A 21,780-nucleotide genomic window follows, 5' to 3' on the forward strand; every position below is an offset into this window, starting at 1 on the left:
TGAATGGTGCCGGTCAGACCCTTTTCCTCACACCCTTGGGATTGCTGGGGCACAAGACAGGGATTTTTGGATGCAGCGCCGAGGGATAGACCCCATCTCCTCCCCAGACTGCTGCTTTCCTATTGCAGGAGCCAAGCTCGTCTCTGGGACTGGGGGCAGCTTCCTTCAGCTGGCACGGAGGGTTTGAGGGAGGCTCTGGGTTACGTGGTTGCTCTGCAGTGAGGCCCTCTTCATTTTTATTCCAGCAAAAGCAGGCAGCAGTGGGCAAAACTCCACAGGGAATGTAGAAATTGGGTGAAAAGGGTCTAAGCATCAGGGCAGGGGGTGGCGAGCGAGCAGCCACGTGTGTACGTGTCAGGGTTAGAAATCGCTGCTCCGCTGGGCACGCCGGAGGAGACGGGAAAAGACGCAGAGAAAATCAGTTGCCGCCGCGTTTTCCAAAATCCCGAGCGAGTGCTCCTGCTCTCCGTCGCTTCCAAGAAACGGAGAGAACCGAGGAGGAAAATTGCGGTGATTCATCGCGGGCAGATCGGAGGCAGGAAATGAGAGTTCTCTGCCTGCCCCGTGCCCGGCGTGGGCTCCGTGGGCTCGGGCTCGCCGGGGCCTGGCTGGCGGCGAGGGCCTGACACCCACGGGTCGAGCATCCCTGCGCCGCGGCCGGAGGAGCTACCGGCGAGGGGAAAACGACCGGCGGAGGCCGAGAACCGGAGCAGCGGGAATTTTTCACCTGCGTTTCTCCGGAGCCATCCAAGCGAGAGCTGCCCGTGAGCCGGGGGGGATCCAGCGGGATGGAGGTCCCAGGGGATGCTTGGTGCCTGGTGTCACACATCACCTAAATCTGGGGGGGGGGGGGTCAGCATCCCTCCTCGGGGACCCCCAGGGTGGTCGGTGGGCTGGGGGCTCCATTGAGAAATGAAGCGTGGGAAAAGTGGGGCGGGGCTTGGGGGCTGCCTGTCCGCGGATTGGCTGGGGGAGGGGGGAGACCCCCAAATTGTGCCGGGAAGGAGAGGGGCCAACCTGCGCTTGTGATGGGCAGCGGCACCGCAGGGACCCCCGCACCGTTCGGATGCGAGCGGGGCAGCCGGACCCCCTCCCCCGTCACGCGTTTGCAGCAGCGGCTGCGGCGGGGCCCTGGGACACGAGCGGCGCCGGTCCCAGCCCGGCCGAAGGCTGCGCAGCACAGCCCCCCTTGGGGTGGCCGGAGAAAGGTCCGGCGCACTCCTCCATGGCTGCTCTGGACCAAAAAGCATCCCCAAACCTGCTGCCCTCATCGCTGGTGTTTTGGGATCACCCTTGGAGAGCTCCCGGGGTCTCGGTGCTGCTGCGTGGCAGGCGGGAAGTGGGATGGAGGATGGGAGGGGGAGAATGTGGGGGGACCCCAAAACCTTGCTGGAGTTCGGGATGTGAGACTGCATGCACCTCACCTGGGGTCTAGGGTGTATGTTCGGCATGCAGGGACTGCTTGGGTTTCATTTGGGGTGGAAGATGGGCACTGCATCCATCAGGTTTGGGGTGGAAATGTGGGAACCCTCTCATCCCTGTCGGGATCAGGACATGGGTGACTGCCTGCATGCTGCTTGGAGTGGGGACATGGGAGCCTGGACTGAACCTCAGGAACAGAAGATGGGGACCCTCACATCACCCGTGAGGTCAGGAGGCTGGAAGCCTTGTGTCGGGGCTGGGGCCAGGACCTGGGGACACCTGTACCGGGACCTGGGGACATCTGCATTGGCGTCAGGACTTGGGGAGCTCCGTGCAGGGGCTGCAGCATCTCCCCAGGGCTCAGAGGGCTGGAAACAGGGGACAGTGGGGACAGGTTGTGTCTGTCCCCTCCCTCCTCGCAGGGACAGTGACCAGGGGCCGGATTCAGGCTCTCCGTGTTTGCTCTAGCCCCATCACCGTGGAAGGCTCCGGATAACTGAGATGTGGCATCGGAGCTGCTTGACCCCATCCTGATCCAGCCTTCACCCCCAATCCTCGCTGCCATGAAGAGGAAGCCGGGGAATGGGCGGGGGCCGGACCCTGCGGCCCCCCAGCAGCGAGCCCGCTCTGTCACCAAGCCAGCAGAGGTGACTTACCCATGGCGGGGGCGGGGGGTGACACCCTGAGATGAGATTCGGGTGCTGTTGCACCCTCATGACTCCTCAAACCACCACCTCAGCAGGGGCCTGTTGCCCGGGGGAGCATCATGGGGGGCTGCTGCTGACACGAGTGGGGTTTTTGCCCCCCCAGTACGTGGGATCCTTCACGGTGGAGGAGCTGGACCTGCAGCAGCAAGCGGGGCGGGTGGAGGAGCAGCTGCAGGCGCTGAAGGTCGGGATCGACCACTACTCCCCTCGCTGGGAAACACAGGGGACCCCAAATAATCGGGGCACCCACAGGGGCACAGCCTCAGTGCCCCATCTCCCCCGGACAGGACTGTCCCAGGAGGAGGTTGGTGGTGCTGAGGTTCAGCTTGCAGGGGCTGAAGGTCTACGACGCCGATGGGGAGGTAGGGGGCTGGGGGGGGTCAAGGGGGGTGGGCAAGGGGTGCTGGGGCTTGGAGGCCTGAGTAGGAGGGTCAGGGATGTTGCAGGGGTGTTGGGAGGGTCAGGGGTGCTGGGGAGGAGGATGAGCGTTTCTGGGGAGGGGAGTCAGTGATGCTGGGAGGGGTCAGGGGTTTTGGAGGCCTGGTGAGGGGGCCAGGGGTGCTGGGGAAGGCGGGTCAGAGTCTGAGAAGTGGAGTCAGGGTAGCTGGGGTTGGAAGGTCACGGGTGCTGGGAACGGGGTCAGGAGTGCTGGGAGGAGGAGTGAGAAGTTCTCAGGGGGTCAGGGATACCGGGGAGGTGTGAGTGTTCTGCTGGAAAGGTGCTTGGGAGGGCTCTGCCTCTCTGAGCACTTCTTTTCTCTAGAGAAGCTGCTTTGTGTGTGCAAGCAGGGGTGCCCCTGGGGGGGCCCAGGGGTGCTGGGTGCCCCTGACCCCCGCCCCGTCCCGCAGACGCTGCTGATGGCACATGCTCTGCGCCGGATCCTGTACAGCACCTGGAGGCCCCCCGACCGCCAGTTCGCCTTCGTGGCCCGCAACCCCTACAGCCCCCCCAGCACCCTCTTCTGCCACCTCTTCGTGGGACTCCCGGGAGAGGTGGTGGCTCAGCCCCGCTCCACCCCCCAAAACACTTTTATTATTATTATTTTTAATATTTGCACGCAGCGTCTTTCACCTCCCCTAGGTCCAGACCCTGCACCTCCTGCTCTGCCGCTCCTTCCAGCTCTGCTACCTCCTGGCGCACCCCGAGGAGCAGGCGGGCGAGGGGGAGCAGCTCCCGGGGCCGGGGGTGCTGCGGGAGCCCCTCAACCCCGAGGAGGTGTCGCAAAATGTCAACGCCCTCGTGTCCTTTCGGCGCCTGCCCGCGCCCGGTGGCCTCGGCCCGCTGGGCACCGGGGTAGGTGCCCCTGCCCTGCCCGGCTGCTGCTCCTTTGCTCGTGTGTGTGCAGGGCATTCTCACACTTGGGGTCCTCACACCCAGGATTCTCACACCTGGGATTCTCACACACAGGATTCTCATACTTGGAGTCTTCACACCCAGGGTTCTCACACCTGGGATTCTCACACACGGGATTCTCATACCTGGAGTCTTCACACCCGGGATTTTCACACTTGGGGTACTCACACTTGGGGTACTCACACTTGGGGTTCTCACACCCGGGGTTCTCACACTTGAGGTTCTCACAGGGGTTTCCTGGCTCAGCATTTTGCACAAGTGCTTTGGCCCAGCCCATTTGTGCATGGGATCTTGTGGGGCTTTTCCTCATTCTGAGCTGGAAAGGACCCACAGGGATGATCAAAGTCCAGCTCCTGGCCCTGCACAGGACCGCCCCGTTTCTCTCACAGCAGTCTGTGAACGGTGCTTTAGTCACAGGCGTTTTTGCACAGCGTGTTCCCAAGCAGCTCTTGCACGGCCTTTTCTCGCATTTTGAGCAGCACACTGTCACACCACACATCATTACCTGGTGTCTTGCATGGCTTCCTTGCAGTTCCTCTTTGTGCAGCCTTTCTTTGCACAGTGCTGGGTGTGCAGTGCTCTGCACAACCTTTTCTTTTGAGGGTCGCACTTTGCAGGGTCCATCCTGCACAGCCCGGCCCCGCACGCTGCTCTGCTCAGCCTGTTTGAAACGGCCTTTCCCTGAGGGCCTTTCCTGCCATCGGCCAATCTGCACAGCTTTTACTTGCACAGCGATTTTGCAGGAGGTTTTACAGTGCCTTTTAAACTTGGCGTTTTTGCACAGCACTTTCCTTCCATGATATGCTTTTGTAGAACTTTTTTTACACAGCATTATTTCTCATAACTTTTCTACATGGCACTTTTTGCATGTTGGTTTGCACGGCTGTTTTGGTGTGGCATTTCTGGCAGAAATGTCTACACGGTAAAAATGCTTTTCACAGCTCTTTTGGCACTGTGTTTTTGCACTGCGTGGTGATTTTTTGAATGGCATTTTTCCACAGTGTTCTGCATGGCATTTCTTCTACCCATCATTTTTTTGCACTGCATTTTTCCCCGCGGTGTTTTGTACAACTTTTTTTTTTCTTTCTGGTTTTTTTTTGTTTTGTTTTGTTTTTGTTTTTGTTTTTGTTTTTTGCATGGTGTTTTGCACAGCTTTTTTGGTGTCGCGTCCTTTGGATAGCATTTTTCCGTGTGGTGTTTCACCTGACATTCCCCACGGCCAGAGCCCCCAGGCCACTCTCACAGCCTGTCCATCCCCCAGGACCGGCGGTCGGAGGTGGAGGGCAGAGCCTGGCGCCCAGGGAACCCCTACTGCTCGCCGGTGCTGGTGCGCAAGAAAGCCATCCGGAGCAAAGTGCTGCGCTCGGGAGCCTACCGGGACTGCGGGGGCGAGGGACAGCTCCACCAGCAGCCGCGCGACGCCGGTGAGTGCCGGGGGGAAACTGAGGCACGGGGACACACGGTACCACGAGTGTTTGGGAGCCAAGAGGGGATTAACGGGCTCCCGCAGCGGCGGCAGGAGGGGAAAGCAAAGGAGCGAGGAGCTTGGCCTTCCTGCCCGAAAACGAGAGCGTCCTCGCCGAGAGCGTGTGGTCCTTCGCCGGCATCGCCAGGTGAGTGCGTGTGTGCGAGCACCTGATCCTCGGCACGCACAGCCCTGCCCTGCCCCAGCCCGGCTCCTGCCCGCCCTGGTCCTGCCCCAGCCCCGCCTCGTCCCCAGGGCCGCCGGGGTCGCGCTGCTGCGGCGGGACGTGCCCGGCTCCTTCGTGCTGCGCGCCGAGCCCGGGCTGCCCAAGCGCTGGTGCCTGTGGGTGCGGGCGCCCTGCGGCGTGGTGTGCTACGGCGTGCTCCGCACACAGCAGGGCAGGTTCTGCGTGGAGGTGAGCCCGGGCTGCGGCGGGTCCGGTGCGGGGGCTGAGCCGGGGAGGCGCACCGGGTGTGGGTGCAGAGGGGCGCGGTGTGCCTCGGTGCATTTGGTGTGCCCATCATGCACGGATGTGTGTGCACACCGTTTACGTGGTACTCTGTGCGTGTCTGGAGAACCCGTGCGCGGGTGCGCTGGCGCTGTAAGTGCATTTGTGCCTTGCGCCGGTGTGTTGGTGCGCCAGGACGGGGATGCGCTGCTGTGCGCACGCACCTAATGCACCGCGTAAGCGCACTTGCGGTGCTTGTGCATGGCTGCACTGGTGCCTTGGCGCAGGGATGCACCAAGCTGGGCTCGGGTGCAGGTGTGGGTGCACACACAGGGGTGTGGGTGCGTGGGCACATTGATACACAGGTGCTTTGGGGTACAGGTGTATCTGGGCACGGCACACAGGTACCCCTGGGCGTGGGTGCACTGGCACATCCACCCTTGGGTGTGTAACACGCCTGAGTTTTGGGTGCACTAATGCCCAGGTATGTGATGCACAAGTGCTCTGGTGTGCATTTGGTCCCCCAGCCAGACCAAGGTGCTTTGGTCCGTGCGTGTGTCTGGGTGTACCTGGCACACGCAGCCCCCAGTACCCACGCGGGGTGCGGGGCGTGCAGGCTGTGCTGCACTCACACCCTCACCTGTGCCCTGGTGCGTGGGTACCTTGTCTCTGTGGATGCCTGCTGCAGAGCCCGGGGTGTGCGAGGTGCGTGGGTGTGCTGGCACACGGGCACGCCGGGATTTGCTGCGTGGGCACACTCAGTTCAGGGGTGCAGGGGTGTGTGGGGGGCACAGCCTGCACGGAGGGGGCTCATCTCTCCCTCTCTCCTCTCTCCCGACGGCAGCACTCCAACGCCGAGTTCGCCAGCGTGGCCGCTCTCCTGGCCCACTACTCGGGGCCACCGGGGGGCTGCTTCTGCCGCCTGGCCCCCGGCCGACGCAACCCCGGCTACGAGGAGCGGGACCCCGGCGGCGGGGCCAGCGCCGGGGCGGGGGAGGCCGCCTGGGCCCCCGCCGCCCCCACCGGGGTGCAGCACGATCGGGGGTAGGCCCGGCCCCCTCCCCGCGCACGGCTGCCCCCGAGACCCCCGGCTTCCACTCGCTGCCCGCCTTATCCCCCTGGCCGGCGCCTCCCACAATAAAGGCTCTCGTGCATCGGAGCAGGGCTCGGCTGGATGCTCACACTCGCCCACGCGGGACGCGCCGCACACCGGAGTGCTCACACCCATGAGCTCACACCGGAGTGCTCACACCCGTGAGCTCACACCCGTGTGCTCACGATCTCTGGCCCAGGCACCGCACGAACTCGCACTCATGCGACTGCACCGCGCGTTCGGGCTCCTGCACGCTCCCGCGCTGCTGCAGCGCTGCACTGGTGCTCGCGGGAGGTTGCACACCCACGTGGCCACTCAGCCTCGCCTGCACACGCAGGGGCCACAGCTGGGCACTGCTGCCATCGCACAGTCATAGCTCTGTCCTGGTGCAGCCCCCATTGCACACCTGTCACACCCACTGCACACCTGTCCTCGTGCACTCCCGTTGTACACCTGTCCTCGTGCACCCCCCTTTTCACACCTATCACCCCATTGCGCAACCCCATTGCACACCTGTCCTCATGCATCCCTCCCTGCACACCTGTCCTCGTGCACCCCCCTTTTCACACCTGTCACCCCATTGCACACCTGTTCTCGTGCACACCCCATTGCACACCTGTCCTCGTGCACACCTGTCCTCGTGCACCCCCATTGCACACCTGTTCCCGTGCGCCCCCATTGCACACCTGTCCTCGTGCACACCTGTCCTCGTGAACACCTGTCCTCGCGCACACCCACTGCACACCTGTCCTCGTGCACCCCCCTTTGCACACTTGTCACCCCATTGCACACCTGTCCTCGTGCACACCTGTCCTCGCGCACACCCCGCACACGTGCGCGCGCCCCCGCCGCCCGCGCGCCCCCGGCGGTCACGTGACGCGGCGGGCGGGGTCTCGCTCCCGGCGCGGCCCCGGTGGCCGCGCGCGGTCCCTCGCGCATGCGCAGGGCCGCCCCCCGCCGCCGTGCCCTGAGGGCTCCGTGCGCGCCTCCGGCCAGCGCGGCGCCGGCGGGGTCACCTCCGGTTTTGCCTCGCTCAGTCCGCTTTGGGCGTGTCTCGGCTCCCAAAAGTTACCTCTGGGTTCCTTACCCTTGGGTTTCCCACCCTTCAGCTTCCCCTCAGGGTTTCCCTCACAAACCCTCCCTTCAGGTTTCCTTCTCCCGAGCTGCCCTAATTCCCCCTCAGACCTTGTTCCCAGCTTTCCCTGCATCCCTCCCCAGCTCTTTTTCTCCATACTTTCCCCTTCCCCCCCAGCCTCCCTCTCTCGGGGTCCTTCCCCTGCGTGCCCCCAGTGAGGGGTAAATGCGTCCCTCCCACAAGGGGTGCAGATGCCCGGGGTTAGGCTGACCCAGCCCCCGGTGCCCCCCAGTCCCACCGAGTGAGTGCGTGTGGGGCTGGTCTGGATGGGTGGCGTGACTGTGGGGGGAGTCTGACCCCAGTGTGTGTGTGTGTTACTGACCCCCATGTCTGTGACTGACCCCCGTGTCTGTCACTGACCCTGCTGTGTGTCACTGACACCCATGTTTGTCACTGACCCCAGTATGTGTGTGTTACTGACCCCCATGTCTGTCACTGACCCCTGTGTCTGTCACTGATACCGCTGTGTGTCACTGACCCCAGTGTGTGTGACTGACCCTGCTGTGTGTCACTGACCTCCATGTTTGTCACTGACCCCAGTATGTGTGTGTTACTGACCCCCATGTCTGTCACTGACACCAGTGTGTGTGTTGCTGACCCCCTTGTGTGTCACTGACCCTGCTTCATGTGAGTGACCCCCGTGTGACTGACCCCAGTGTGTGTGTGTGTTACTGACCCCCATGTCTGTGACTGACCCCTGTGTCTGTCACTGATCCCGCTGTCTGTGACTGACCCTGCTGTGTGTCACTGACCCTGCTGTGTGTCGCTGACCCCCGTGTGTATCACTGACCCGCTGTGTGTCGCTGACCCCCATGTCTGTCACTGACCCCCGTGTGTCACTGACCCGCTGTGGGGGTGGCCAGGGTGATGGCCGCAGAGGCAGTGAAGGTGGCCATGCGCTGCTGGCCGCTGAGTGGGCGTGAGGGGGCCCTGGGGTGCCGAGCCATTGTCGGTGTGGACAGTGCGCGGGGCCGGAACCTCGTGCAGAACCCCGTGGAGCCCCCAGCACTTCTCCTCGGATGGGGAGCACAGCACCAAGCACATCTACAACGAGATCGCCCAGCCGCTGGTGGAGGTCAGTGCACACCCAGGGCAGCCCGCACAGCCAGGGGCAGCAGCAGTTTTGGGCACCACAATGGAAGAAGGAGTTCCAGGAACCTTTGGACAATGCTCTCAGGCACAGGGTGGGATTGTTGGAGTGTCCGTGCAGGGCCATGAGTTGGACTCTGATCCTTGTGGATCCCTTCCAGGTGAGGATATTCTGTGAACACATAGTTTGGGACAGAGGCTGAGGAATTTTACAGGTGATCCCTAAGTGAAGCAGGATCTGCTTGACCTTCCCCATGCTGGAAGGTGTCCCTGCCCACAGCAGAGTGGTGGAATGAGATGAACTTTAAGGTCCCTCCCAACCCAAACCATTTGGGATTCTCTTATTTATGGGCAGAAAGCCCTGTGCACTTCTTCAAGAGGTTTAGCTACAAGGCTGGGGAGCAGAGGAGAGCTGACAGTGTCACAGAAATAGTCTGAGAAATTGGGAAGAAACAAAACTTTGTTAGCAGCTAGCAGGGCACTGAGGAGAGAGTTACATTTAATTGTTTTAGGTGGATGTTTATATCATAGAATCCCAGACAGGTTTGGGTGGGAAGGGACCTTAAGACTCATCCCATTCCACCCCCTGCCATGGGCTGGGACACCTTCCACTGTCCCAGGCTGCTCCAAGCCCTGTCCAGCCTGGCCTTGGACACCTCCAGGGATCCAGGGGCAGCCACAGCTGCTCTGGTACCAAACTGATGATTTTAGAGACATTTTTACTGTCAAGTGGGAAACCTTCTTAAAGAAGACAGGGAACCTCAGCCTGGCTTAGACTGGCAAAAGGATAGGGGATCCATTTGTTTCCTTGTTAGCAGATCAGCACAGGAAACAGGTGAGGTGAGAACTTGTTAAGCAAAAAAAGACCAACCTCCCCCCTGCCAAAAGTTTTGTTAGAAGTGGTAACATGGATTAAATGACTTGTTGATGGTTTTAAGATGGAAGTTCCTGATCATGAGAACAAGCAGGACTAGAAACAGATATTTGAATAATAGGTTCTTTTTTTTTCTTATTTAAAACTTAAGAAATCCAGTTATTTTTTTTCTTCCTACCACACTTCTCTGAAACAAGGACAAGTGACAGTGAGCAGCTTGTCAAGCAAAAATTATTCAAAGCCAGAGACCATCCCTTTGGCCACCCCACAACCAACTATTGTTCTATTTGTCTCTTTGAATTTCGTAAGTTTTTATGCCCTATGACAAAAATATTATAGTTTTCTAAGTGCTGGTGTTGTCAACTGCTTTTCAACACCTGCACTGCTTCAAGATTCCCTGTTTTGAGAGAAAAACATTGATTTATATGCTAATTTTATAATTGCTATACTCTGATGGCATGTGAAGATTTAAGCATCTGTTTGATGTTTACTTCCAGCTCTTCCTTTAAAAATACCTTTTAGGGGGTGGGAATGCATCTGGACAATGTTTTTCCAGTTAGGCAAAGAAGATGGTTGTTTTCTTTGGTTTTCCCCCATTTCCAGGGTGTCATGGAAGGCTACAATGGCACCATCTGTGCCTATAGCCAGGCTGTCAGTGGGAAGTCCTTCACCATGCAGGGAGCTGTGGATCCTTCCTCACAGAAAGGGATCATTCCCAGGGCATTTGAACACATCTTTGAGAGTGTACAGGTGGGTGTGAAAGAGATCCTCTTGGATCTTGTTTTGCTAGAAACACTTTGGTGTGCTGTGCCAAGAAGTGAGTGCTGATGGCATGAAGTGTGAATGGGGACAGGTTTGGGGTGCACTGCTCCTCATCCTCAAGCTGAGGCCTGTGCATAGTCAGATGAACTGCACCCTCGTGCCAGGTGACATTGTGGACTCCAGGTGTGGAAGGACCAGAAGCCCCATGCAGTGAGTGTGTTGAGTGGTTCCACCTGGAGTCAATGGCAGGGGAGGTTGGATGAGGTGCTGAAGGGTGCTGGGCACCCAGCTGTGGGAGGGACTCCCTGGGCTGCCTGTGCTGTGCAGCCTCACCCCAAATCCTCCTTGTGCTCTGCAGTGTGCTGAAAACCCAAAATCCTCCCTGTGCTTTGCAGTGTGCTGAAAACACCAGGTTCCTACTGAGAGCCTCCTACCTGGAGATCTACAATGAGGACATAGAGACCTTCTAGGAGCTGATACCAACAGAAGCTGGAGGTGAGGTGGGCTCACTGTGTCTTAATTAAGTGCTTTAATTAGCTCAGATGGGTGTTACCACAAGTTACTGAAGTGACACAAAGGTGTGTCAGAAGCTTGAGTGCCAGAATATGAAGTTACATGAGAAATATGGAAGCTAAGAGGGACTTTTGAGGGACTTTAGTGAAAGTTTAGGAATTTTCTCCATGCAGTTGGAGACATGTCCAGTGTATCCCACATGATAGTGGCTGATTGCTCAGCAGCAGCTCTGTGAAAATCCTTCACTGGACAAGGATAGAATAAAGTGCTCATGGGGCAATTTCTTCCTCATCCTTTTCATCTTGTGCTTGTCTCTAAAGCAAGAGGATTCTGGGCCTTATAAATGTTTAATCTGATCTAGTGGAGCCATGGATGATCTCTTTATCTGCCTAAATCAAAAAGACTGATCCTTTTTGAGGGCACACAGCAGATATTAATCACAATGGGAACACATGTGACATCTACAGGACCATAGGAGGGTAAACTCTCCCAAAATCCTAACCAGGGGGCTGATCTTTATAACATTTACCTCCTGTTGGCTTTGCAGATCCTTTTGTTTGTATTCCTGGAGGGATCTAGAAATTTGTCCCAATTTACTTCTTTGCAGGCCTGCCCCGGTGTACAAAACCAAGGCAGTAACAGCTTGCTGCACTCTGGGATGGCAAAGACCCAAACTGCTGTACAGGACAGGTATTTCTAACAGGTTTCTTGCTTTAAGGCAGGCAAACCCCTGTCTGCTCCATGTTCCAAGCGTGCTTTGCCTGTCTCCTGCAGAGGGAGAGTGGGAGAAGGGGACTTCTTGCTGCAGTTTCCTCTCCTTTGTTCCACCGCGGCGGTGACACGGATTTCCATGGCGACGCGGATGGCGCTGGGCAGGCAGGAGCTGGGCAGAGCAGTTTCCAGGGTAACTCTGTCACGCTGCCTGTTGCTGCCTCCACTGAGTACTTCAGGGAGTGTGTCCTGCCGAAATAAATCCCAGGCTGCCCCACTGCATTCCTCTGAGCCCCCCAGTTCCCCCAGAACCCCAGTTGTGCTCATTCCTTTGCCTTTCACCTCAGTGACTGCAGCCATGTCCTCGGTCAGGTGTTCCTCAGGGATTCTGCAACACCCCCAGACAGAGCCAGGCCAGTCCTGGGGTTCTCAGTAGCACAGAGCAGTCACAGTCTATGAACACTGCCTGTGACTGTACCTGGATTCATCCCAGGCATTGTGGCTTTGGAACAAGGATAAATCCCACCCAGTTAAGTGTTCAGCCACTTTTGCTCTGTTCTGTGGGGTTTTTTTTAACAGCAAACGCTGTTTTACATCATTTCTTGTGAGCATCACTGAAGTATCTGAGCCTCCTCTTTGGAAGTCACAGTGCCAAATGTGGTCTCTGTTGCTCTGTCATGACAACTATATTTCAATATCCCAGCTGACAAGATAAAGATAATTTTGGTGATGAACTTAGCAGATGTGGGGTGTAACAGAGCTGTGGAAAATTCATGTAGCTCATTTAAAATTCCCATTGTGGAGGGGGCTGGTGTAGGAGTGCAGGGATCTCTGGATTATTTTGTATTTTTATGTAGGTTTGATGGGTAACTCAAAATTTTGGATATTTCCATTGCTTATTAACATTCATGAAACTTTTCATCTGTGCAATTGATAATTACTGAGAAGATGCTGTTGGGTATTTAATTCTCTGTCTCAACCCAGGGTCCCAAAGACAATTCCTGTTAATTTAAAAATTAATTAATGTGGAGAAAAATGGTGACAGTTCACCTGCGTGTGATGAGTGGTACTTTGGGAATGTTGTCAGTGATCTCAAGCCACCCACTCAGAGCAGAGAGTTCAGCAAAGCACCAGGAACAATATCTGGGAATATTGTATCTGTGCTTTGATATTAAAAAAAGCTTCCTATGACTGAGGAGATCTTACAGCCTTTGCCATAATAGGTGAGATGTGTTTTGATTCTTGTTTAAAATATGCAGCTTAATAATAGAGAAGGTGGAGGGTGGATAGAAACCAGGTTCCCCATGGCCTGGGGGATGTCTGATTCAATCAGCAACTTTTAACTTGAATTCTCTGAGCTATGAAGAGGGTTCTCTCTTTTTCTCCTCCTTCAGAAACCAGGCTTTTTGCTGTTTTTGTCATACTGCAGTTTAATTTCATGTAGCTCTCAAGCTTCCAGGCCATTCCCAGTGTAATTTTCCACTGTTTCAGTGGCCCTTGTTGTGACCAGACAATGGACTGACAGGGAATTAGGGAAGATCTTTAGACTGCTGCAGACATTTTAGTAGGAGTCTGGGGACCTTCTCACACCATGGGAACTAGTCCATGAACTCTGAGCTGGAAACAAACAGCCTCGGTGGGTAAAAGGACTGGCAAGAACCAACACAGCTTTTTGATAGCCTGGCAGTGTTTACATGAGCCAAGGGAAGAAGGGAAAGGGTTAGGAAACCTATTTTTTGTGGCTGCCCACTCACCCCAGCACTCAGAAAGGATGAGAGGGTGCTCTCTTTAAACCCCATGTGTTTTTACTCTGTTTTCCCATATTTTGACACATGAGAATGAGCTGGAGTGAAGCAACTTTGCTCAGCAGCAAACATTCAATTCCACAGTTACCAGTCTGTTGCAACAGAAGTATCCTGGGACAAGAGATTTTAGAGATTTTGGTGTTTACCTGTGAACTTTCAACTTTTCTCACGCATCAGATTGTTCATTGCTCATGTTTAGGTATTGTCCAGAGCTGTAAAACAAAACTCTGACTCCTTTTGAGGCCAGGATTTGTGGAAGTCTCCCTTGAAAAGGGTGGATTGAGTTAAAATCTCAGTGCTTTCTGTGCTTGGAATGCTAAAGGAGCTCTTCCCTTGAATTTGGGTTGCAATCTTATGGAGTATTTTGGATGTGGACATCCAAGAGTGTGGTCCAGGACTTAGGACAGCAGTTCCAGGAATGTGTGCCCAAGTCTTTGCTCTGTGTGAGGCTGGGAAAGGTAAGGAGCCAGTGAAAGTGCAGGGCTCCTAAAGGAACCAGGTACACTCTGTGTTCCTCACAGGGACCCTGTGCCATCACACTGTTCCAGCCTCAAATGCTGACCAGGGTAGGTATTCCATGTGTGAGGTGTGTCCAGGCAGCTGGGCAGCCTCAGCTCAATCTGCTCCTGCCTTAAAGTGATGGGAATGGCACCAGCTCACCGTGTTTGACTCCTCATCTGGGGCGTTTGGGCCGTGGGCAGGGACATGTTCCACTATCTCAGGCTGCTCCAAGCCCTGTCCAGCCTGGCCTTGGACACTTCCAGGGACCCAGGGGTAGCCACAGCTTCTGTGGGCCAAGGCCTGCCCATCCTCACAGGAAAGGATTTCTGTGACATTCACAGAATTCGCATTCTCTGGACAGAGACATAATTCTGTCTCTCAGGAGAAGCACAGAGAGAAGAAGAGAAAACAATCTTTATCTCTGTTCCTTTGTTTTCCCTATGTGGAATGTGGTATGGAGATCGTTCACCTGCAGTGATTGCTGGGTTGGATTCTGGTGAAGGTTGTTTGGGTTCAGTGACCAATCAGGTCCAGCTGTGCCTTGAACTCTCAGCAGAGGAATGAGTTTATTAGTTAGGGAAGTAAGAATTAAGTTTGTAGAATAGTATAGTATCTCTTTAAATAGTATACTAATGTATATAAATAGTATATTATAGTATAATTTTAATAAAGCTATCCTTCAGCCTTCTGATCTGGAGCCAGGCACCATCATTTCTTCCTGTTGGGGGTCACATTGATTTCTGATAGATTTCTGTATATCTCATCTAAATTTCCCCTCATGGAACAAACTGAGGAGGAAAAAAGTTGTATAAACTCATGGTCTGATCATGTTACTTGTAGAGGACTTCAGCTGAAATTGTAAATACTGTTGAAATATATGGAACGGGTGGGGGGGGTGGGGGGGCATGTGTGTTCAGAGCTCACTGAGAGAGCAAGAACAGGCATGAATTTTTGCTGTGAATCCTGTCGAGAAAAACACTAAAATGTGCAGTGTTTAGATTAAGTAGATATTTGCTTACTTCAGGGAGTCAGGGCCCAAAGCAGACAAAGAACAGGGCTGGAACAGGACATGTTGCCAAGAGAATCCTGCGAGGGCAGGATCCCCTCAGGGCTGCCAAACTCAACTTGCTGGATCTGGCAGGAAGCGAGAGACAGGCAAGGACTGGTGCCACAGGGGAGGGGCTCAAAGAGGCCACTAAAACCTTTCTCAGTCTGTCCTGGGCAACATCATCTCAGCCCTGGTGGATGGCAGGTGCAGACACGTTCCCTTCTGAGACTCCAAGCTGACCAGGCTGCTCCAGGGCTCCCTGGGGAGGAACACCAGGACCCTGATGGTGGCGTGCATGTCCCAGGCTGACGACAGCTACGAGGAAAGCCTCAGCACCTTGCACTACACAAGTCAGGCCAGGAACATCAGGAACAAGCCCTGCATCAATGAGGACCCCAAGGATGCTCTGCTGAGGAAGTACCAGGAGGAGATTAAGAAGCTGAAGGTCATTATGGCTAAACAGATGGGCATGAGTGACTTGTCAGGTAGGAGCACCTTTACTGGCTGCAGAGATGCCAAAAAAGAGGGTTTTACACATAAAATGTTAGCTAAATTTTCCCTCAACCTTTGCCTTACCTATTAGAGGAAGAATTCTCCATTCTGGTTACAGACTTTTCCTTCACTGTTGCTGAATTGACCTTATCCTACTGGGATGGCAAAGACCATCTCAATAATGCAGTGTTTTCAATAGTCACAAATTCTGTTAGAAAAGGCTGACATGATTCAAATCCTTGGTTATTTTTGGTGATTGTGGCTAGAATTTGGTCAATTGCAGAAGAGAGGTTTCAGCAGGAAGAACAAAAATGAGCTGCAAAAGAAATAATACTGTAAAATTCTTTATTAAATATATTTATATTTATATTTTAATATATGCATGTATGTTTTCAAAGAAAGCATTCAACCTCTCTTCTCTTACAGTGTATATTTTTGACACTACAAGAGAAGTTTTGCCCTCCTTATAGCAGTGCTTGAGGACTCAGCCCTGCCTCAGCACATGTGCTCTGTCCTCTGGAGCAGGAATAGGAAATGTAGGAGCAAATATAGGGAAGAGCAGTCTTTAGGGAGCTGATCACCTTTGGAGAATTAGCCCCTAAAAAAGGGCAATTTTCAGCAGGGGAATAAGGCTGTAGGATGATTTTTTTTTTCCCCTAGAAAGAGCTGTGAAGAAAGAAGGTAATTTCCTTGCACTTTTCATCTTCCCTTTTATCTCCCAAATCTGTAGCATAGCCCTGGAAACAAGTCCTATTTTTCTTTATATAAATACCATACAATTGCATCCACTTCTATATTTCCTTGAAGCTGGAACCTCTCCCTCTCTCCCCACACCTCTGGAGCCCGGGCCAGCGGCGTTTTGGCAGCGAGCATAGTTTGAAGGAGCACAGGGGTTGCCATGTTCTTTCCTGGCACCCAGCTTCTTTGTTCTCTTTCCAGGAATTCTGCAGACAATCCCACCCAGTGACTGTGAGTGATTTTTATTTCTACTTTGCTTTGTAGGGCTTCTGCCTGCTGAGGCTGCTCACCTGGGAGCAAATCCAGCTCCCTGCCTCAAACCCCAGGTGGATCTGGAAGCAGAGAAGCAGCTGATCAGAGAAGTAAGTTGGGAACAGATATCCCAGAGTGGCTTTGACTAAAACCTTTTTCATAGTAATCATTACAAATATGATTCAGCCTTTCTAGAACACTTCTCTTTTTCTATTTTTCTCTATTTTAATCCTTGGACTTCTGTGAACAGACCATGTGTTATGGAGGCCATGTGCCTTATTATAACCCACTTCTTGTTCCCACCTCCCTCCCTGGGGATGGATTGGAATGGATTCCCAGGAAGAATTTTTGGAAGAACTACCTGTGAAATTATCAGAAAAGGGAGGAATAGAGTTGAGGAAAGCAGTAGTCAAAGGTGTTAGGAACAGGACAAAGATGAAAAAGAGTAGAGAACAGAGAGGAAAAAGAGGACTACAGAGCCAGGAGGAGTCAGAGGGAAACAAAACTCTCTCCTTGCTCTTTAGAAAGTACATTCCAGGGCATCACAACCAGCCAAGGCAGCCGTTTTTAGGGCTGAACAGTCACTTTCATCAATAACAATCACTTCTGTGTCAACTTAAGTCACAGAAAAAGTCCATGAATACTGGTGGTGGAGTTGTATTGGGATGGACATAAGGTGTGACCTGGAATGGACCTGGGTGTGACCTCGGGAACAGTCACAGGACTGTTGCTATGCCTTGCAGGAGTTCCAGGAGAGGCTGGCCCAGCTCCAGGCCAGCTACCAAGCAGAGCAGGACAAGGAGCAAGCCTGGAGAAGGACATCAGCAGCCTGAGGGATGGCTTTGGTCTCAAGGTGTCTGTAATGCAGGATCTCCTCAGGAAGGAAGCAGGTGTGGAGGCTGTGCAGCCCAACCCAGGTTCCCTCGGGAGCAGGGACTGTTTTTGCACTCAGATCTGTGGCAGCCACTGCAGCCTTTAAAAGGCAGCAAGTGCTGCCTGGCAGCAGCAGTCCCTGCTCTCAACCCACCCTCATCCACAGCAGGAGCAGGGACTCTGCCTCTCCTGGACCAGATTTAAGACTCTGTCCCAGCTTTGTCCTCTTCCCTACACCCCTGACTTCTTTCTCTGTTGGGATCAGCCTGACCCTGACCCAACCCTGGAAGCCTTGAAGCAATGAAAAGCCTCATTTTTGAGTAAAACACCTGCTTTTTGCCCACGTAGCAGAGTTCCCCCTGCTGAGCGTGTCTCTGGAGCAGAGGTCACTGCTCTGCCCCCTTCCCCCTGGACTCTCGTTCCCGAGGCCGGGGTGGCTGCCGCAGTCTCCTCCTCGGTATGCAAATGTGCTGCAGCACTTGCTCTCCCGGTGGATTATCCACACCATCGCTCACTGCAAAGCAGATATTCCTCTCACATCCTAGAAGCTGCCTCCTCTCCCTCTCCATTACTGCTTTTTATGGACACCTGCAGTACCTCAGAGCATGGTTTGCCATGTGCTCATACAGCACTTATCACCCACTAGCAATTTGTGAACCTGTGTTCTTCATTTTTGGTGCTATCACTTTTTGAGGTGTAGGTTAAGAGGTTCTTTATTTCTTCCCCCTCTGATTACAAATGTGCACCCCCAGCCTCTGAAATGGATTCTTTTTTGGAGCCAGGCTCTCCCAGCCCTGTACAATCTGCATTCCTTACCCAATACACCCTCTCAGTGTTTCATGGTTTTTACTGACCAGCAAAAGCAGGTGAATGACAGCCGTTTTCCTTCTAGACACATAATTTCTAGCTTTGGGGGAAGGCTTTTGGAAATGGTTTCACAGATTTATGTCTAGTTTTGCACAGTTCATTTTCAGCATTGTGGGGATTTCCTCTTTTCAGCTGATATAGGGACTAGAACAACCTCTGATCACACACCTCCATATGAACATGCAGAAGAGCCAACATCAGCCCAGGTACCCTCCAGGCTCCAGTCCTTCTGTGGGCTTTAACCAGTCTTTCAGCTTTCCTGTGGTGTGTGCTTGCTCTGTTTAGTCTCTCCTGGCTCAAAAAGGAGATGCTATGAAATGCAGAACAGCAGTGTCTGTAATTTGTGGGCAATTCTGTCTGTTAAGGGAGAGCTCTCCAAAGAAGCCCTTCATTTGAATTTGATATCAAATGTTAGTGGTCCTATTGCAAGAATGAATCCTATTCCTTTTGTGGCAAACAAGGGAAAATGTCCTTCTAATCACATAGTTACATCCAGGTTCTGTGCAGATTGGGCAGGAGGGTTTGGTTCCACAGGTGTGGGGATTTCAAAGCCACCTGCTTAAGCTTTACACATCAGGGCAGCTCAGCAGAGCAAGGACTGAATCCTTGGATTTGGTGTATATTAAGCAAAGGAAAGGGAAGGTCGCTGGGCAGGAGCAGTGCAGCAAAATAGCAGGTCAGTTCTGGGGGAGAATGAGCCCTTTCACAGGGTTTGGAGATAATTAGGAGGCCATTATCAGTATAGGGGTTATCAGCAAATTTGAGCCAGGGCTGGCCAACCTGAGCTATCAGCTCTGCTCCAGATCCTGTGCAGACAAAGGAATGGCTCTGGAGCATGGCTTTATTTCCACATGAGAGCATGATTTCAAACATAGACCTGTGCCAGTGCTGCATTAACAATGCTGAGGTCACAGAAATCATCAGCTTTGGCTGATACTGCCCCAAAATGGAAGCCACACTGTGGCTTCAGATCTAACACTCCCACATTCATCATTTAAAATAATTTTCTGTGTAATTTTTGTGCATATTTTAAAAAACCTTTAACATAATATATTCCATGTTTATTTAAATAAGATTTTAAATATAAAGTACACAAAACAAGACTCGCAGAGATAATGTTGTGAGCTTAGATATGGATTTCTGGACATCCTTGTTGACTGAGGTGCTTGGAGTAATACACGTGTATTTTGCCCAGAGGAGCTGTGGCTGCCCCGTGATCCCTGGAAGTGTCCAAGGCCACATTAGACAGAGCTGGAGCAGCCTGGGAGAGCAGGAGTTGGCCCTGCCCGTGGCAGGAGTGGGATGCTTCGCAATCCAAACCATTCTGGGATTCTTTTTATGACAGAAACTGTTAATAATAAGTAGGATTTGCTATGATTATTCAGGGCAGAAAATCTTATAATAATTCTCATTTTTCTGTGTCTTCCCAAATGTCACCCGTGGAAGGATGTGCATCCTCCATGCTTGTGAAGTTGGTTCTTGAGCTCAGTGTTCCCTTCTGCAGGCTGCAGGTGCTGGAGCAGCAGGTGGTCGGGGGGGAGCAGGTTCAGAATGAGGACCTGAAGGAAAAGCACAAACAAAAAAGGAAAAGCCAGAGGAAATATGCAGGAGGCTGCAGCTGGTGGCTGCCCTGCAGGAATCCCGCGAGGACAGCAGCGAGCAGGATCTCCTCAACGTCTACGACTCCATCCACGAGGAGGTTCGAGCCAAGAGCAAGGTGCAGGAGAAGGTGAGGGAGCAACTCCTTCCTCCTCCACATCCCCATTTTTTACATTACAGGGCTGTAGGTTTAGAGAGTGCCTCTGGCTGTGTCAGTATTTCATACGCCACTTTGTGTGTGTGAGCTTTTATGAAATCCCTCAGGTGGGGGATTAAGCTTTTGAAGCCCAAACCCCCCAAGTTGTAAAGGCTCGATGTGTGACGCTTGCCGGGAGGAGCATGTGTTGGGATGGGAGGGGATGTGACTCCCTCTGCCGACCTCCAGATCTGCTGCAGCTGCTGCCAGTTCTGAGCACGCTCTCTGGGGCAAGAAACAAAGCATAAAAGTAATGCTCTTAAATTTTACATTTAAAAGTCTTCATTTTCAAAGCACTTGAAAATCAGTTTTGCTCTGATAGTTTGTGGCAGAATCAGAGGGTCTGCAAAAAAAAAATCTACATTTTTGTGTACAGGCCTAGACCTGCACATGAAGGACTTACTTTATTTGAGTGTTTAGGTTATCAAAGAAATATTGCACCTTTTTAACCAAAGTTAGGACATTCCAGGACTTCAAAGACCACATCAGTAAGATTAACTTCAGGTTCATTCAAAAATCCCTGTGGAGAAACATGAGAAAACTTCCTTTAAAACAGGCATGGAGTAATCTCTCAAAACAAGTTTAATCCTAATTTGTACCTAAATTAGAACACTTTCCAAATATTGAAGCTTTCCTGAGTATCTTTCTGTGCTTGGCAAATTCCTGTACTTATGGTTTGCATTGGTCTCTCTGCCTTATAACCCTGATGGTTTGTGTCCAGCTCCAGGCTGCCGAGACCAAGATCAAAGACCTGCAGTTGGAATTTGGGCTGGAGAAGATGGATTTACCTGAGCACCATCCGGTGCCAGGAGCGAGACCTGCTGCTCTGCCAGCAGCTGCTGGGTCAGGTGCAGTCCCTTGTGCAACTAGAGCAACCTGGAAAAGCCCGTGTGGGACGAGGAGAGCGGCTGCTGGCTAATTCCAGAGCCTGTCATTCAGAGAACCCAGCTGCCCGCAGCTAAGGGGACAGTGCCCGGGGAGAGGAGGGCGCTGGGGGGACACGGAGGTGACGATGGTGTGCACTTCCTAGCATCTTCCAAAGCTGTCTGGAAAGTGTGAGCTACAAAGATGGCATGTGCTGCGGATCCCTCGGGAATCTGAGCAGGGAGTGCAGCCAGCAGAATGGCGATTGTTCTACACACAGCAACCCTTAACGCCATCTCTTCCCACAGCAGTTCCAGCCCTGCCACAGCCCAGACCTGGCCGGACAAGCCCCTCGAATGAGAGCAGGGTACGGTACGGCCCATTCCTCCTCCATTTCTATCCCATTTTACCCATTTTGCCTTACTGCTGGCGCTGCTGGCAGCGTTTGCCACCTGCAGCCCGAGGAGCACTACTACAGACTGGTGCTGCACAGCAGCGACGGCGAGACCATCGCCAGCAACTACTTCGAATCCCGGCGAGCCAGCCGGATTCTCCACCTGGACCAAGGTAATTCCCTTTTTCCACATATGGCTGGCACTCTTCATTTTCCTCCTCTTCCTTGAGAAATCAAGCGGCGACCCACCCAGGATCAATTCTGCTTCAACCCCTTGGCTTCTCAGGGTTTCTCGCGTTTTGGGTGCTGCGCTGACCCACCACACGCCCTTCCTCTCCTCTCGCAGCTCCTGCAGCATGCGCCAGGCCCGGCCCTCCGCCTGCAGTCCTGGCCGTGGCTCCCAGCGCCGGCACGGAGCGCGGGGATGGCGCTGGGCCTCCCGCGCCCGCGGCGCTGAGTCGCGACAGCGGCCGGGACGGGGCGCGACGGCGCTTGCGCCGCGTCCCAGCGTGGCGGAGCTGGCTGGCGCTGATTGGCTAGAGGCCGCCCTGCGCCGGCGCTGATTGGCTAGAGGCCGCC

The 21,780-nt window shown here is 53.8% G+C and overlaps 2 protein-coding genes across 2 annotated transcripts; both read left to right on the forward strand.

The window, feature by feature from the left end:
- Positions 1–136: 136 nt before the first annotated feature.
- Positions 137–6,554, forward strand: SH2D5 (SH2 domain containing 5). Its single transcript, XM_077788191.1, has 10 exons — positions 137–764; positions 1,891–2,069; positions 2,233–2,313; positions 2,417–2,491; positions 2,978–3,121; positions 3,210–3,422; positions 4,744–4,906; positions 4,993–5,095; positions 5,203–5,362; positions 6,240–6,554. Exons 2-10 carry the CDS (start codon positions 1,986–1,988, stop codon positions 6,441–6,443), a joined length of 1,227 nt encoding a protein of 408 aa, XP_077644317.1. The 5' UTR covers positions 137–764; positions 1,891–1,985; the 3' UTR covers positions 6,444–6,554.
- A 1,936-nt stretch (positions 6,555–8,490) lies between these two features.
- Positions 8,491–21,741, forward strand: KIF17 (kinesin family member 17). Its single transcript, XM_077788246.1, is given in 18 exon segments — positions 8,491–8,627; positions 8,629–8,698; positions 10,190–10,336; positions 10,744–10,801; positions 10,804–10,843; positions 11,469–11,551; positions 11,636–11,642; positions 14,850–15,073; positions 15,076–15,411; positions 16,421–16,522; positions 17,152–17,298; positions 19,514–19,749; positions 19,752–19,877; positions 20,665–20,727; positions 20,729–20,802; positions 20,804–20,996; positions 21,116–21,401; positions 21,548–21,741. Coding segments are annotated over 18 exon segments (2,523 nt in total).
- Positions 21,742–21,780: the final 39 nt, after the last annotated feature.

Source organism: Lonchura striata, chromosome 24 (genome assembly GCF_046129695.1).
Source record: "Lonchura striata isolate bLonStr1 chromosome 24, bLonStr1.mat, whole genome shotgun sequence".
NCBI classification, from domain to species: domain Eukaryota; kingdom Metazoa; phylum Chordata; class Aves; order Passeriformes; family Estrildidae; genus Lonchura; species Lonchura striata.